General features: G+C 53.3%; 1 protein-coding gene across 1 annotated transcript; it reads right to left on the bottom strand.

Moving 5' to 3' along the window:
* Positions 1-10823: 10823 nt before the first annotated feature.
* On the bottom strand, positions 10824-14839 carry LOC136365686 (zinc finger protein ZIC 1). The gene is made up of 3 exons (XM_066326372.1): positions 13297-14839; positions 11968-12131; positions 10824-11162 (listed from the first exon to the last, which is right to left on the bottom strand). The coding sequence occupies exons 1-3, from the start codon at positions 14270-14272 to the stop codon at positions 10965-10967; spliced, it is 1338 nt and encodes a 445-aa protein (XP_066182469.1). The 5' UTR covers positions 14273-14839; the 3' UTR covers positions 10824-10964.
* Positions 14840-18129: the final 3290 nt, after the last annotated feature.

Here is an 18129-nt window from a genome sequence, read left to right as displayed (position 1 = left end):
TCTCTCCAGAATTTGCCCGTGCCTTGTCATGTTCGTAACGTCCTGCACAACTTAACGAGATAAACCCTGAGGAGCCGATCAGGCCGGCCGGGGGTCGGCACCGCGCCCTGAGGCACCCCCGCCGCCGAGAGCCGAGCCCGGCCGGCCGCGGATGGCTGAGCGCCCCCGGCCGCTCTCGGCCGCCAGCGGGCCGGCCCCGGGGGCAGCGGCGTGGCCGGGAGAGCCGCGGGCTCCAGGCACCGGGCCGGCCCCGGGGGCAGCGGCGTGGCCGGGAGAGCCGCGGGCTCCGAGCACCGGGCCGGCCCCGGGGGCAGCGGCGTGGCCGGGAGAGCCGCGGGCTCCGAGCACCGGGCCGGCCCCGGGGGCAGCGGCGTGGCCGGGGGGAGCCGCGGGCTCTGAGCACCGGGCCGGCCCCGGGGGCAGCGGCGTGGCCGGGGGAGCCGCGGGCTCCAGGCACCGGGCCGGCCCCGGGGGCAGCGGCGTGGCCGGGAGAGCCGCGGGCTCCGAGCACCGGGCCGGCCCCGAGGGCAGCGGCGTGGCCGGGGGGAGCCGCGGGCTCCAGGCACCGGGCCGGCCCCGGGGGCAGCGGCGTGGCCGGGGGAGCCGCGGGCTCCGAGCACCGGGCCGGCCCCGGGGGCAGCGGCGTGGCCGGGGGAGCCGCGGGCTCCGAGCACCGGGCCGGCCCCGGGGGCAGCGGCGTGGCCGGGGGAGCCGCGGGCTCTGAGCACCGGGCCGGCCCCGAGGGCAGCGGCGTGGCCGGGAGAGCCGCGGGCTCCGAGCACCGGGCCGGCCCCGGGGGCAGCGGCGTGGCCGGAGAGCCGCGGGCTCCGAGCACCGGGCCGGCCCCGGGGGCAGCGGCGTGGCCGGGGGAGCTGTGGGCTCCGAGCACCGGGCCGGCCCCGGGGGCAGCGGCGTGGCCGGGGAGAGCCGCGGGCTCTGAGCACCGGGCCGGCCCCGGGGGCAGCGGCGTGGCCGGGAGAGCCGCGGGCTCTGAGCACCGGGCCGGCCCCGGGGGCAGCGGCGTGGCCGGGAGAGCCGCGGGCTCTGAGCACCGGGCCGGCCCCGAGGGCAGCGGCGTGGCCGGGGGGAGCCGCGGGCTCCAGGCACCGGGCCGGCCCCGAGGGCAGCGGCGTGGCCGGGGGGAGCTGTGGGCTCCGAGCACCGGGCCCGGCCGCCGGCCCTCGCTCCTGCCACCAGCGGGGTCTGCGCGGCTGCGGAGCGGGGAGCCGCGGGAGGCAGCCCTTAGGGCCGCTCGCCGGACTCGCGTGTCGGCGCGCAGGGGACGAGGCTGAACTTGGCCGTGGCCGCGCCTCTCCGCCGGGACCGGGCTCCTGCCGCCGCCCTGGGGCTCCCGAGCCGCGGGGCGGCCCCTGGCCAGGCTCATTGCGTTAGGAGCCGGGAGCTGAGTATCGTTTCACCCGGAGAATTAGAGCGTCTAATTTATCCAGTCCTCGTTCGCGACCGGTCTCCTGCTAAATTATGTCAGCCAAAGGTCAGCCGGACTCAGCAGTTCTCTTCATTTTCTCAATTTTTAAAACAAACAAACAAACAAACCAACCAAGGGAAAAAAAAAAAAAAAAAAAAAAAAAAGAGGAGGGGGAGTGTGATGGGGGAGGGAGGGAGGGGGAGAGAAACCAGCAAGTTATTCAAATTCAACCTCATCTGAATAATCGTGAATTTGATCCAGTCAGAGCTGCAGACTGTACATTAAAAATAAACGTCCAGGAGGCATTTACTGAAGTTGATTTATTAAAAAAATAATAATAATAAATAGAGGTTTTAAAAATGCAACGCCTGTCTAGCTCTTCTCCCAAAGATGGAGTGAGTTTTCAGGTAGTGCACGAACCTTGCAGAGTGGTATCAGTGTGTCTGCAGCCCTTAAGTTGAATTCTTGAGCCCCCCAATCATAATTGCATGTTCACAAAGCACATATGGCAGCTGCATTCTTTGTATAGTTTGTTATGATCTGGTGTGTAATGTAAATATATAAGTTCCGACCGAGAACAAAACACAGGCTCGCTTTCCCCAAAACAACCAAAAAAGAAAAAAGAAAAAAAAAAAAAAAGTTGCTTTGCAAACTTAAAAAGAATGACATTAGTGCCGTGCTACTGTCGGAGCCAGCAGTGATTACTTGGTATGTTCGCTCCCATTCGGAGTTAATACACGACAATAGTTTTACTCTGTGCTGCTTGACGTGAAACCACTGGGGTTGGGCAATTCTGTTCCAAACAAATACAACTTCTACACCCATCCCTGGGACAGCTAGCCGAGAGCTGAGCGAGTTTTGCAACGGAGAAAAGCATCACTTACCACGACGGGGATCTAGTTCTCGGCAAATGCTGCCAGTAGGTCTGAGAAGTGAAAAAACTGGAAGGGAAGCGCAAAAAGCAGAAAGTTGGAAAGGGGGATTTGTGTGTGTGCGTGTGTGTGCGTGTGTAAAAGCCAGAGGGAAATGCGAGCACAGCGCTCCCTGCTCTCCCTGGTCGCCACCAAAACAAAGATCCAGGAGTTAAGGGAGCAAAGCTGTGCCAGATCTACACACACGGCTCCTCAGGGCCAAACCTCAGCTTCTCACTCACTCCAGCTAGCGACAAGGGTTAATGCTCCGGAGGGACAGGCTAGCCGGCCCCTGACACCATTGGCTAGGAAAAAAAACGCAGGTTTAAGGTAAATTTACAGACGCTTTGCAAGTCGCAAAGGGACAATTTTAAAATTAGTATAACAGTAACAACAACAATAACAATAACAATAATATTACTAACAGCAACAACAACAATAATAATGGAGCCCATTCTTGTCCAGTTGGCTGAGAGGCGAGGGCACGTCCCCCTCCTCTGCCCCCGCAGCGAGCGCTGCGCGGTCCCGTCCTGCCGCAGACGCCCGCGCCCGCCCCAGCCCACGGGGGGACCTGGTTATCTCTGGAAGCGCAACAGAGGGACAAACCCGCAGGGGAAAGGGCTGGGGGCAGGGAGGAAAGGAGGCAGCCATGAGCACCAAATGCAAAGGTTCAGGCTCACACTTAGAGATCAACAGTTTTCTTGGGAGCTGAATGATGGGAGCGGGTTCCCACGCGAAGGCGTGGGCGTGTGGCACAGGTGTGTGCTCGGCTGCCGCTGTCCCCCTGAACGCCGCTGTCGCGCCCCTGCAATTACCGGGGAGCTTCCCCTTCGGTAAGGGGGAAAACGGAAGAAAGAGAAAAGCCTGGATGGAAAGCAGGGGGGAAATATGTATGAATACACATCTGTTTAAATGTTGGAGCAAACGGTGACAACAGTGCGTGCCCAAGACAAGCTTCCACTCGGGGAACCGAGGTCAGGATCTGCCCTTTCTGAAATGAAAAGGCGACATGATGGACATCGGCTTTATTGTCGCCCCGTGTAGTCGGCTGGGGCGTGCAGGGAGCCTCAGCCATGCGGGAGGGGGACACAGGCGCTCCAGGTGTTGGCCGGAGAGGCTTCCACAGCCCGGCCGAGGCGCACACACCTACGGGCGCGGGCCGGTCTGCAGCGCCGGGCAAGGGAGGGAGAGGGGGCGATGGAGAGAGGTGAGCTATGGCGGAGGGGAAACAGGGAGAGAGAGGCTACAGAGAGGGAATTTTCGCTGGGCGATTTCCAGTCAGCCTTCCTCCACCCGGGAGGGCCTTTCTGGGAATTTCGAAGGTGCTGGGCCGGGCCGCGCGGCCGTGCCCAGGGCAGGTGCCCAGGTGTGCCCGGGAGCCCAGCGGGTTCCGAGGGCTCCTGCCTCCATCCTGCCCGCTCCCCACCGGGCTCAGGGGAAAGAAAAATCCACGTCATTACCAAGATACAGAAGCACATTTCTGATACCGTGGGATGTTATTTTGCCACCGTACAAAAGGCTTTAAAATCACTTTGTGCCGGTGAACAATGAGTACTGGGAATTACTACTATTTGTTAAAAAAATAAACCAAAACCAAAAAGCCCCACATCCTACAAATAAATAAACGCCGAGACCTGCCTTTCTTCCTCGGATCTATCATGCGATGTCGATACATCAGCAATAAAATATGATGGGCCGTACAGTATCATGAGGTTTTCTTAAGAGGAGCGAGACAGAAAGGCATCCATTACAAGAACCTCTCTCCTTTCCCCAGAGACCGTTCTCTCCCGGTGTGACCGCACCCGTCGCCTTTTGACACATAAGCCCACGCAAAGCCACGCGGCCGGCGACCCCCGGCGCTGAGCAGGGCCGTGAGGAGGGGCTCGGGGCTTCGCTAAGGAGCCCGTCAGAGGAGGGAGGCGGCGTTTGCCCAGCGGCAGGGGGAGGCTGGAGGCGGCTGTCCGGGCGCGGCGAGGGGACGGGCGGCGGGGACAGCCCCGGACGGGCCGGAGGGCAGCACGTGCGGCGGCGGCGGCGCGGGGCGGCGCGGGGCGGCGCGGGGCGGCGCGGGCACCTTCCGCGGGCGGCGGGGCCGCGCCATAAATATTCAACAGCACGTGCAGCCGCGCCGCCAGCGCGCATGCGCCACCGGGGCTGCTGCCGGGCGATCACACACACACAGACAGACACACACAGACACAGACAGACACACAGACACACAGACACACAGACACAGGCAGACACGCATCGAGCACACGGGACTCGCACAGAGCGCTCACGCACTCGCACAGCGCTCACACACACACACAGACACACACAGACAGACAGACACACACAGACACACAGACACACAGACACAGACACACAGACACAGGCAGACACGCATCGAGCACACAGGACTCGCACAGAGCGCCCACGCACTCGCACAGCGCTCACACACACGCGTGCAGAGGCACGCACGCGTCCGCATCAGCCCCACGCGGCTCGCTCACTCGCACACGGAGCGCTCGCACACACGCTCACGCACCCCACTGACACTCACGCACCGCCCCCAAGCACGGCCGCGGTTTCCAGGAACCGTCCCCAGGCGGTCAGTCCCGAACCTCCCCGCTGCCCCCCGGCCCTCGAAAGCGGCAACATCGAGCACAAAACACATGTCCCGGCGGGGGGAAGCTTGCTGAGGTGGGGGTGTTTTCCCGGGCTTATTTTTTCTTCGCTCTTTGGTCGTATTTCCTCACGGGATCTTTGGAAGTGAAAAGGGTCCTAAAGGATCTTACAGTTCTGCCCCGTGCCAAAACACAACTTTCATTTTTTTGCTAAGCGAAGCCGTGCCCACGTCTCGACAAGCGGCGTGTGAGGACTCGGACTTGAGTGTGCCCCACTGATCCTGCGCCCTGCCTCACTGTAGCTACCCCAGACAGCTAATTTTGTTTGGGTCCCCAGATGTAAACACATGCACAATCACAGATGCACACAACGAGCATTTTTTTAATAGCAGTTTCATAGAGAGGTAGTATGGTCGTATATATCTAAAAGGTAATTAATTTGATTTATTATACTTGAAAAATCCTGTCTGCAGTACGGGCGTCATCTGGAAACTTCATGCTATTTTATACTATCGTTCTAAAGCCGAAATAAATGTTATGAATTGATGACAGCTTCCAGCTGCATGATAAAAATAGCCCCTTCGCTTCACAGGATCGTGTTTCATGTTATCGAAGATGAACCAAATCTGACCCATAGAGGTTCTCAGCAGGGAAAAAAAGAATTGATACAAAATAAAAACCTGGGCCATTTTTAATAAACAGTGCTTCCTAAAACGCAGAATCTTTGCGGCGAAACGGAACCCACCTTCATACGTTCAGCAGGTTCAGGAAATCAGACCTGCCCCTCGTTCAAAATAGAAATCTCAATTATTAATCTTTCTGGGTGAATTCGGAAATTACACCCATTCTGTTACAAATGCCACCCATTGTACGGAAACATTTGCATTGGATAACGGAGGTTCTCCGAGCCTTCGAAAATATACTTCCGTGTAAACACACGAATGTGTGTCTTTCTAGAAATACCGCTCTTTCTTTACGTACGAATGTAGACAGAGAGAGGTAACGTACAGATACGCACATATTTGTTACACAGTCAGCAAGGCGAGGGGTGATTTCGGTGCGCTTGTGTCATCTGCGGCAGTGGCCGCGTGTCCCGTGTGTTGTAGCCCCGGCACGGGCGATGTCCGTGCCCACGGCGGGAGCCCCGCAGGCCGAGCTGTGCTCTCAGCCTCGCCCGGCGTCTCCCCGGCAGCACAGCCCCGCTCGGCAGGGACCCGCCGGCCACCTTTGGAGGAAAATGTGCCGATTCCCGCGGGAGCGCCGCGCTGGCCGCGGGGATGGAGCCCTCGGGCCGAGGGCCGTGGGGCGGCGGGCGCGTCCCGGCCACGGGCGGGCACAGCCCCGTGAGCCCGGGCACGCGTGCTGCGGCTGCCCACGGGCTGCGGGTGTGCGAATGCGGATGTAAACTTTATACTGCTGATGCACGCTGTGCCCGGTACCTGCTCGGCCACCCTCGTGGGCGTATCGCTCACGAATTCCTCTCACCCTGAGACCCAGCGGCAAAACGCGCGCTGGTTCTTTTAGAGTCGGGTCACTCGAAATACTCTGTCCTTTCCAGAGGGGAATCTCCTTCCCCGTCCTGCCTGCTGAAAGCGGGCTTTGCTACGGGGCTCTGGCTCCTGCGGCCCCGGGCGTGCAGCGAGGCTCCTGCGTGGCCGCCGCCTCGGCCCCGTCCGCGGCCCGCCTCGCTGCTCGCTCCCTTTAGGAGCTGCTGCGAGACGAGCAAGGGCTCTGGACACAGGAAAACTTAGAAAGTCAGAGCTGTTTACCAGCGTGGCCAGAAAAGCGGTAAATAAAACTGTTGATGCTCCGTGCATCAGTGCAGGCATTGCTGCTTCCTCACGGCTGAAAGAAGAGCGATAACCAGACGAGGCCAGCGCGGAGCGGGTGTCCATTTCCAGCAGTGTCTGGACTAAAGGAGCTAACTTTGCCTTATGAATGCCGGACTTGCCTTTTAATAAATTCAAGCGATCACTCACAAACCATTAAAGCGACCTGAAAGGCGAGTCTTTTGCGGGGGAAGTGGAAGCGCCTGATTATTGTTTTGCATTTAACTTTCTGCGTGCGAACGGCACAAGCACGGCCGGGGGTTGCCACCCGAGAGGGGCCGGCACGCACAGCCCTCCGCACACCCACCCGAGCAGCCCCCTGCACTCTCCCCCGCCGGCACTGCCGTCCTGCTTTGGGTAGATTCAAACACTCCCCGCGGCGGCGGGAGCTGCGCGGGGGCTGCGGACGGCAGACACCGGACCTCAGCAGCGGCGCGGGGCTGTCGGCACGGCCCGCCGTTGGCTGCGAAATCTACTTTTCCCACGCGGGAAGAGTACCGCGACAGCATCTCCAGAGTCAGACATCTGAAAGAAAATGATGGCCTCCGTTGAGGCTGGAGAGCCGGGGCCGGTGTTTCTCCTCGCAAGCTTTTGTGAGTAAATCCGCAAAGGGAGCCTCGCTAGAGGAAAAGTTGACTTCGGAGACTAAAACAGAGCAGAAACCGCCGAGAGAAACCTCGCAAGCCCTTCTGCCTGCAAAACGCCCCTCTCTCTGCCGGGGATTTCAAAGCACTGCTCCCCTCTCCAGAGCCAAGCGAACAGCACAAGCACCAGCATGGCGTGGACTTGAATTCAGCATTAACAATTCCAGCCCCAGTGATCGTCGCTAATTCAGAACATACACGGGATGGAGATCAACCGGTATCGCACAGTTCCCCCTCACCCCAGATAAAAATCCTACAGCAGCAGCAACAACAACGCTAGAATCATCCTTTCTGCTGTAGGACGCTCAAACAAACCTCAGACCGAAAGTTTAAAAGAATACTCATTAGCCAAGTGTTCCAATCCACACAAGTAACAGATCTGTGTTAACCGACCACTAGGGACTTTACACAAGTTCAAAGAAACTTGCAATACGCATCTTTAAAATATCTCACCCTCATCACATTTCTCCGGGTTTTTTATTTTACAGATGGATGGCTCAGACGAGCTCAACGATTCTTTTTTTCTGAGATACGCTCAAGTTACATTTTTAATAACCGGTGCCCTGTAAAGCCGCCGAGACAGTTACCCTGAAAGATTCGCAACAAGCAACATTTTCGACGCATGAAACACTTTTTGCCCCGGCTCTTTTGCCCGATAAGGCTACATCTCCTCAAGTCCCAACACTTTCTGTCTCTGTCCCGCTGGGCTCCAACTTTTCCTATCTCTCCAAACCCTGCAAGGTGGCGCTCTTTTCATTGAAAACTGGTATAAGCCTTATAATAATAACATTTTGTAGAAAGTAAAGTTAAAGCGAAGCCTTCCCATGGGTGCTGCAGGGAGCAGGCGGCAATGCCGAACTGGCAGGAGTGAGGAGGGAGGCTTCGGATGAGCAAGAAAAACTCCTTTTTTTTTTTTTTTTTTTTTTTTTTTTTTTTTTTTTTTTTTTGGGGGGGTGGGGGTTGAGGCGTGCGCTTTCGGGCAGTGGAAAGTCTGCGAGGGAGAGCCCCAAACGTTACGGATAAAGAATAAAAAAAAAAGCTTGCGGAGGGCTGCTGAGAGGCAGCGGGCTGTGCTCCGGGAGGGTTACCGCGGCTGCGGAGTGCCCGCACGGATGGGAGAGGAGAGCGCCTTCCCCCGCCCCCCGAGCGCTTAATATGGCTATTGACTCGCTGTACACATAATATTTCTTTAAAGAAGCTGTTAAAGTGTCATCTTGGTCTACTGGAAGGTCAGTTTGTGCAATTCACTCTATGACATATCGCAAGCCCTCGCAGCTTTAGCCAACCTCATGATTTGTGTTGTCTGTTGATATGTTGTCTGCTTAATGGGGCGATCATGCAAGCTACAACCAGGAACAAAGCCCAACAGTTCCAACAACCGTAGCTAAGTTAGTGGAAGCAGTACAGCTTGCAAATCTATCAAACTAAACTGCAAGGAAGACAATCTGATTTAGAGAAAAGGCGTTCTGCTACAGTCATTAAGCACAAGTAATTTAGATTTTTTATATTGTCTTCTCATTTACAAATTTACTGTATCAACGCCAGCCAATGGAACGAATTTCTTAAGTAAATGAGAAATAAATAAAAGAGATAGAAAGATAATCAAATTACATAAAATAATTCTTATGCCCTAGATTTATTTTTTTTTAGAAAGCTATTAACACTAGCAAAATTATAGTAATAATAATAACATAACATAAGAAGTAATTGATTTAAATTAACATCACGTTTTAAGGAATATCAGCAAAGAAAAAAAAAAAAAAAGAAGATAAAAAAACCCAAATAAAAAAATACACACAACAACAACAACGGCCTTCGTGAAACAGTGCTGTACTTCTTGGAGAAAAAGGCCCAAGGAAAGTCATGAATCCACTGCCTAAGAATTAGTTATGGTCATAAATGCCTTAAATTAAAATAGCAACCGAAATCTCCCCTGTTTTAAATCTCCTAATATATGTTATCCGAATTAATTTAATTTAGGGACCCAGTCTATGCAGATTCATGGACAGTGTTGGAGTGGAATGCAGCACTTCTCGTGTAACAATTCCCCACATTAATATTTATGTAGCATATGCAATCTATTTCTGTTATTTTTATGGTTGTTATTCTATGTCTGCAAAGGTCATTTAAATTATACTGCGGCCGAAAATTTGTTTCATAAATTTTGATATAAATACTAATTACACACTATAGTAATGCCAGCAGGGATCCTTTCATTTATCACATTTATATCACCTTCGCTGCTTTAGTGATGACATAATGGAAAGCAGTGAAAAACTGGGACAGTTTTATTCTAATATCCTAAAGCTAGTAGGAGTTGCAGCAGGTTGACTTAGTGAATAAGAATTCCTACCACAATTCTTGGGATTTAAGAATCTTTAATAAGGTACGAAATGTTACCAAACAGTTCTGTAAACTAAATTTTACATACCAATTCTTCTAGCCATAAATATTGAATATCTTGTAACAGGTATAACCGGACCTTTACATGCGGATAAATATGGAAATTAGGATTTATATACATTATGTTCTTGTATTTGCCAAAAGCAACGGACAGATATAGTTTATATCCTTTTTTTTTTTTTTTAATATCACTTTACATAAACAAATGTAACAGTTTGACACGCAGATCCAGGCTTTCACTATACGAATTTCTTGACAGGACGTGTAACAACATTTTACTGCACTACTTAGACTGGACTTTGGGACGAAATGTTGCACTTTATACAAAAAAGCACATTAATACCAATAATATTCTGTTAGATCGACGTTTAGACTGTAATAATACAAAGTAATTCACATTTTGATACACATTTACTAGAACATTCTTGCCATTCAGTACAAATAGTTGAATTTCTACCTCTTCCCTCCGCCCCCCCACCTCCTCCTCCCCCCGGCGCCGCTCCCGCCCGCCCGCCCCTCCCCCCACATATATGCAAAGACCACAAATCCACATATCCCCTTATTCAACTTGCGATATAACTATGTACAAAATCCAACAGTACACTTTTTGTTGTTGTTGTTGTTTTGTTTTTGAAGCTAATAATTCTGTATGTACAAGAGGGGATGGAGGGGGGGAAGGCCGCTGCCCGAGCAGACATGCACTTGGCGATCTCTAATCAGTGGTTTCCAGTAAAGCCCTACACAGTTGGCATTTGCCCTGGTAACCTTGTCTTCTTATGCTTTCTACTAACCCCTTCGCCTACCAAGCCTTGGAACAGAGCAGAACAGTCAGGAAAAAATAAAAATTAAAAAAAAAATTAAAAAAAAAGGAACTATTTTTAAGAAAGAGAGAGAAATAATAGAAGACAAAAATATTTTAAAAAATTAAGTCTTCATTTTACTCAGTCCTGGGTCTACTGGCAGCATTTTATTTTTGTTTGCTCATTTAAATTTTGATTTCAGAGTGTCCATTATTTTGGAGTCTTTAAATAGGGTATTTGTTTGCTCGCTTGGGGCTCTTTTTTTTTTTTTTTTTCCTTTTTTTTTTTTTTTTTTTTTTTTTTGTTTCGGTTTGCGTTTTGTCGCTGTTGTTTTGTTTTAGCGTTTTAGACGTACCATTCGTTAAAATTTGATGTAAGCGTGCTGTGGCTGGACGTGTGATGGACTGCGGAGGAGGAAGGGGATAAGGAGCTGGCGGTCTGGTTTTCTGTGGATGGAGACACGATGGTTGGAGGGGTGGAGGACTCGTAGCCCGAGCTGGCGGCGGGAGAAGGCTGGGACCCCTGCGAGGACGATTCATGGACCTGCAAGAGAAAAGCCGGGCAGAGATAGAGAGCGGCGGCGGACGGAGGCCTTGGCCCGGGGATGCACCAGACACGGGGACCCGGCCCCGGGCCCGGGCTCGGTATCTCCTGCGGGGCTCCCGGCGATCCCGGCCCCGGCCCCGGCCCCTGCCGCTGCCCCTGCCCGCCGGGTAAAGCCGGACTGAGCCCCCGGCCCCTGCCCGTGCCCGCCGGGTAAGGCCGGACTGAGCCCCCGGCCCCTGCCCGTGCCCGCCGGGTAAGGCCGGACTGAGCCCCCGGCCCCTGCCCGCCGGGTAAGGCCGGACTGAGCCCCCGGCCCCTGCCCGCCGGGTAAAGCCGGACCGAGCCCCCGGCCCCTGCCCCTGCCCGCCGGGTAAGGCCGGACTGAGCCCCCTGCCCCAGCCCGCCGGGTAAGGCCGGACTGAGCCCCCGGCCGCTCCTGGCGCTGCCTCCAGCCGGGTAAGGCCGGACTGAGTCCCCCGGCCCCTGCCCCTGCCCCAGCCCGCCGGGCAAGGCCGGACTGAGCCCCCCTGGCGCTGCCTCCAGCCGGGTAAGGCCGGACCGAGCCCCCCTGGCGCTGCCTCCCCTCTGGGTAAGGCCGGACCGGGCCCCCGGCCACTCCTGGCGCTGCCTCCAGCCGGGCAAGGCCGGACCGAGCCCCCGGCCGCTCCTGGCGCTGCCTCCCCTCCCCGCCCGTCCCCGGCCGGAGCGCACCGAGCGCAGCCCCGCGGGCCCGGAGCCGGGCTGAGCGCAGCCCCGCGGGCCCGGAGCCGGGCCGGCCGCACGCCAGGCGCCCTCCGTTTACCTTCATGTGCTTTCGGAGGGAGCTGGGGTGCGTGTAGGACTTGTCGCACATTTTGCAGAGATAGGGCTTGTCGGAAGTGTGCACATGCATGTGCTTTTTGCGGTCGCTGCTGTTTGCAAAGCGCCTGTCACAGCCCTCGAACTCGCACTTAAATGGTTTTTCACCTATTGCAGAGGGAAGGGGGAGCGGGGGGGAAAGGGAGCTGATTAAGCAGGGCCGGCTGGATCGCTCATTGTCACCGCACCGCCGGCCGGAGCTCGGCGCTCCGTTTCAAACACTTGGAACTTTCTAACTTCAGCGAGGCTCAAATCCCAAAACCCTGCTTCTAGTCTCTATCCTTTCCGGACCTCCGACTCCCACCAAGTGCCCGTTTAGGAGAGTGGGGGAGCTAAACAACTTTTTTTTTTTTTTTTTTTTTCCCTTCCCTTTGGAGGGGCGAGTTTCCTTTCAACCCCAATCCCGAGCACCTCTCCCTCTTCACAACGCTCCGAGCGAGAGAGCAGGCGTGCCGGGATATTACACACGATCCTTAGCGTCTGCTTTCCGATTTTATACCTCGTTCTTCTAGTATTTTACTCTCTCGCCCACCCCAGCCCCCTCCCCTATATTTTCTTGCAATATTGAAAATTATTCGGCCCGGAAAATCAAGGGCAGGGAAGCTCCGCACACCCTCGGCAAAAGCGCCGGGGAAAGCGGCTCCGGCTTTCAGCGCTCGGGGCTGGAGCAAGGGGACATCGCTCTCCCGGCCACAGGCTGCTGCATTCCCACCTCCCACGAAGGAAAAAGTTCTCGGGAATAGCGGCGCCTCCCCTCCGCACAACAATAACACAGTAACGCGCCGGGCTCGGTTTGTTTAATATCGCTCAACGGAATTAAATATTTACCAAGCCCTGAATTGCAGAGAGGAGACGAATGAGCTGCCCGCAACATTTAGCACAATTTCTCATCGTGCCGCGGCCAAAACTGCCGACAATAATTAATTAAAACCTATAAATTTCAACAGGACAGGTTGCTGCGATCCCCCACCCCACCCCCTCCGCCCTAACAATCCCGGCAGCAAACCCCGCCGTCCTCCCCCCCTGCCTCGGCAGGGATCGTTTTCTTTTTGTTGCCGCTGCCGGCGTGGCTGTGACCGAGCTCGTTTTGCAGCGGAGCTCTGAGCCGGCCTCTCCCGGAAAAAAAAGCGGCGGTCCCTGAAGGAAACCCCCTCGTCCCCGTGCGAGCCCCGGCCAAGCCCCGAGCCCTCCGGCACGGCCCCGCTCCCGCTCCGGCCCCGGCGCTCGGCGCTTCCACTCGCGGGGAGAAAAGCGACAGAGAAGGTTACCGTACCTGTATGAGTTCTTTTGTGTATTTTGAGATTCTCTGATCTGGCAAACACTTTGCCACAGCCTGGGAAAGGGCAGGGGAAAGGTTTTTCACCTGTGTGGACTCTGATGTGATTTACGAGTTTATATTTGGCCTTGAAAGGTTTCCCTTCTCTCGGACACTCTTCCCAGAAACATATGTGATTGGACTGCTCGGGTCCTCCAACGTGCTCCACCGTGACATGAGTCACCAGCTCGTGCATCGTGCTGAAAGTTTTGTTGCAGGACTTTTTGGGGTTTGACAATTGCTCGGGCTCAATCCACTTACAGATGAGTTCCTGTTTGATGGGCTGCCTCATGTAACGAAAGAAGGCCCCTGCCCCGTGGTGGGCTGCCATGTTCATGTTCATGTGGCCGTAGCCGTGCAGCTGGGTGGAGGCGTAGTGCTCGGAGCGGGGGCTGGTGACCTGGCCGTACTGGTCCGGTCTGCCGTACATGTCTCCGGAGAAGCCCAGGCGCATCTGCCCGTTCACCACGTTAGGCGAAGCGTGGCCGGCGGCTTGTTCGTGCAGCCCCGGGAAAAGTATATGTCCCGCGGCATCCGTGTGTCCGTGCGGTCCGGCGAAGCTGCCGGCGGCGGAGGCGAAGAGGCTGTGCTGGGCGCTGGCGGCCGCCGCCTCCCCGAAGCCGCGGTTGCGGAACAGAAAGTCCCGGGTGGAGTTGAAGGCGGCGCTGGAATAGGAGCTGACATGGGTCGGGTGGTGGTGGTGCCCCAGGGCCGCCGCCGCGTAGCCGGGCGCCTGCGAGGTGAAGGCGGTCTGGCCGGCCGAGGCCAGCTCGTGGGTGCTGGGGTTGATTTTGAAGGCGCCCATGCCGTCGGCGAAGGGGTTGATCCCCAGCCCCACTTCTCTGTCCGTGACATCGGCCGCGGAGTGGTGGCGAGAGGATCCGAAGGTAGTGACTCCTATGGCGGGATACTGCGGTCCAGCATCCAGAAGCATCTTCCCAGCGTCGATGCAGCAACCAAAAAAAAATCACGCGCGCACACGCACAACGCGGAGAGAAGCAGCAGCGGCGGCGGCGGCAGCGAAAACACCCTCTTTGGAAAGTCAGCGACGATCACCACCAAAGCAACCACATCAAAAACACCCCCTTCGGCATCAGCGCAGGGGGAAGGAAAAAAAAAAAAAAAAAAAAAAAAAGGAAAAAAAAAAAAAAAGGTTGGTGCGGAAGGGGGAAAGAGATCTTCGCAGTCGCAAATAATAATAATAATAAAAATCTGCTCCAAAAATATTCACTGTCTCTCTGCTTTGACTTTTCAGGGAGGTTTAAGTGGGGAAGGGGGGGTTGGGTGAGCTCAAAAATAAACTGGCTGCAAATAACAATAACGGCGAGAGTTCAACACAGGCAGCAAAAAAAAAAAAAAAAAAAAAAAAAAAAATTAAAAAAAAACCAAAACAAAAAAGAAACTTCCTTCAGTGATTTTTTTGGCTATAGGAATGTTGCAAAGCGGCCGAGAGATTGTTTCTCTCTCCTCTTCGAGCTTCCCCGCACTCACCCGATTTTTTTTTTTTTTTTTTTTTTTTCGGGGGGGTCCTTTTTTTTTTTTTTTTTTGGTTTTTTTTTCGCTCCGCAAAAAAAAGGCGCAAATCATACACAATATTGTCTTTTGCGGTTTATCTTCCTGGGGAGAAACTTTCACCTCCTCAGCCGGGCGGTGAACGCGAGACTGATAGCGGCAATCATTCCTGCAGATAAATGAATTGAAAAGACGACACGGTCCCCCCCGTTGATGAATGGGAGCCGGGGGCGGAGCGCCGTGCGGGCGGACGTGGGCGCGCATTGGCCGCGCTCGGCTCCCCCTTCCCCGCGTCGCTGCCCCCGGCCCCGCCGCCCGCCGCCGCTGATTGGCCGCGCCGCCTCATCCATCGCAGGTATTGTGGCGCCCTGACACCGCTCTGACAAACGGGGCTGCGGCAGCCCCAACTTTTTTTTTTTTTTTTTTTTTTTTAATATATATATATAAGGTTCTTTTTTTTTTTTTTTCTTTTTTCCTTTTTTTTTTTTTTTTTTTTTTTTTTTTGGTCCCCAGGAAAATATTGCCAGCCAGCGCGTCTTTTTGTGTGTATGTGTATGCTAAGAGGAAAAAAAAAAAAATCTACTATTATTATTAGGGTTATTTTGTCCCCCGCTCTCCCTCTCTCTGTCCCTCTGTGTCCAGCATTCTGATAATGATGCTTATGATGATTTCGTGGAGATCCTGAATTTTTAAGATCACTGAGCAACTTTTTAGGCTTTGGAAAGAGAAGCCCTATAGGGATTCGCGTCTTTTGAAGGTGTTTTCTTCTACTTAAAACTGAAGCTCTCAGTGAGTAGGTGCTGGGTGCACTTGATTTTATTTTTAAACACCAGGCGTGATTTCTCTGTGTAGCTGACTCTATCCCTCCATCAGGTTTCTGAAATAAATCTTGCTTTCTGCACCCATCAAAACGCAGGTGGGTGAGCACTCTTAACTTTCTAATTTTGTTGTTGTTGTTTCGCCTCCCTTTTTGTTGTTGTTGTTATTTTCTTTCTCTTTTCTCTCTCGCTCTCATTTTGTCTCGCTGTCGCTCGCTCTCTCTTTTACGGAGTCTCTCTCATTCAGGTAAAACTGTAAATTTTCCAAGCCTACATTATTTCTTCTCCTACTGCATGTAACTCACGGTTACTTTTCTCTCCCTCTCTCCCTCTCTTCTTTTTTTTTTTTTTTTTTTTTTTTTGGTAAAAATTTATTTTAAATCCTCGATAGGAGCAATGTAAATTTTCTGACATTCAAACCTTTTCTAGTTCACAAATCAGTCACCCTTGTCACAGTTATTGAAATTCCTCAACTTGCCACACCAGGACGGTGGAAAAAGCAGGCGGTGTCTTTGTTGCTGACCAGGCTTTTGATCGCCAGAGAAAATTTACTTACCTTCAGATGAGTGAGCAGAAAAAGAAATAACACTCCCTTTGATTTAGTTAGAAAAATGCAGACATTTGGATTCAGTGCAAACATACAACACTTGGTTGTTTTCTAGATGCAACCCTCGATTAACCTGTCTTTCCCCAGCTCAAAGTCTATTGAAAAACTGTGGATAGTTCTTTTTTGTTCCCGCTACAAAGAGCCATTGACTATATATTAAAATGATTGTTGAAAGGTAGAAGTATGGTATTTAAAAGCAGAAAACCTTTGTAGCTTAGTCAATTAAGCTAAGCAACATTTGTACAATATTTTAAACGGTGCTTCGGCTCTTAAAAAAAAATCTCAAGAAACTTTAAAATATAGACCTCTTTGTGTGTGCATGTATAGATACACTTACATATGTCGCCATGTGCGTATATATATAAAACTGGCAAATTATTTATTTACTCAGTCGCCTGCATATTCATTAGCTCTAATTATTTTCTAGTAACGAAAACACCAAAAGCTCGCTAAGAGTCAGCCTCCATACATTTCGCCTTTGTTCAGCCCTTCACTTGCCTCCTTCGCAGCTCAATCCGAGCCCCTCCAATTCCTAGTACCAAACAAAGAAACTTTAAACTCATCCTCTCTAATTAAAGCCGCTGGTAAGCAATCCGCAGCGCAGGTACTGGGGAGCCAGACCAGCAACGCTTTTGCGAGAACCCTTCTCGGGTGAGACCTGCCTCATTTTGAGAGGTATAAAATGGCCATTGCGGCTAGAAAACAAGCAGACAAACATCAACGACAATAAATAAACTTTGATTCGCCTTGATGGAATGTTTCACTGCAGTTTATCTGCAGACGCCATGTGCCTGTGCTCGGTGCGTGGAGATAGCTTTCAAAGCAGATCTATTATGGAATTTTCCTTGGATCTTGGGAGGGTTTACAGGGTTTGGTGGGGTTTGGCAAGGTTTTTTGTTTTTTTTTTTTTTTTTTTTTTTTTAAATAATGGTGAGCTGAGTCTACACGTTTGCATTTATTCTAAGAAATCTATTTGATGGAATTGCAATAGCTTATAGCAACAGGTATACCCGCTCTAGGGAGCGCCTGGGTGTGGACATAGTCTGAAGGCGGGTGTTGCACCACTTTCTGTACTTGGTGCTAAAATGGAGCGAAGGACAGAGTTGTCAGCGTTATTGTGAAGCGTGCTGGGCGATGGCATTCGGAGAGCTACAAAGTTGGATAGTTCAGTGCTAGCCTGCCTCCCAGTGCAAGGGGAAACCAGTGATTCCAGGTCGGTGCAAAATAGACGAGAAGGCAGACGAGAAGGTATTTTTAGGAAGCGTATCTAAATATACAGTGTAAGAGTGAATGTAAAAAAAAAAAAAAAATGTTGTGGGTTGTAGAAGTTATCAAGTGGGATTTGCGGTGCGCTCTCTGCAGGAAACGAAAGCTGCTCCAGTTCAAAGCCACATGCACCAACGTGACATATAAGCCATTAAAATATCATCCTGACGGCTCATTTCTGCTTCATCATACATTCCCTAACTGCTTCCAGAAAGCAAGAAAAGAAGAAATGAAGGATGACCGCCTCGATGGAAGCGCCAAAGAGGTGGTGGGTTCTTAGGGGGGGGGTTATTGTTTTCTCCTTTCATTCCTTCTTTCTTTTCCCTTCCCCTCCACCCCCACTTTTATTTTTGCCAGTTCAGAAATGAGGGGAAACCTTCAACAGGTCTCCGGGGTAAGTGCCTGGGTGTAGAGGGTGCCTGTGCAGTCCGGGCAGCCGGCTAGCCCCCATCGCCTGCCCCGAGGGCTGGACGATAGCTCCCTGTCGTCGGGGGGCGTCCTCGGGAGGAGGCTTGGCCACCCCGGGGAGGAGGGCTGGAGCCCTGCGGTGCTGGAGGGGGGCAGAGCCCCGGCTGCCCCTCGCCCCCG

This window comes from Sylvia atricapilla, chromosome 10 (assembly GCF_009819655.1).
Source record: "Sylvia atricapilla isolate bSylAtr1 chromosome 10, bSylAtr1.pri, whole genome shotgun sequence".
Lineage (NCBI taxonomy): Eukaryota > Metazoa > Chordata > Aves > Passeriformes > Sylviidae > Sylvia > Sylvia atricapilla.
The sequence above is the reverse complement of the archived record's forward strand: the minus strand, read 5'-3'. Positions and strand labels throughout refer to the sequence as shown.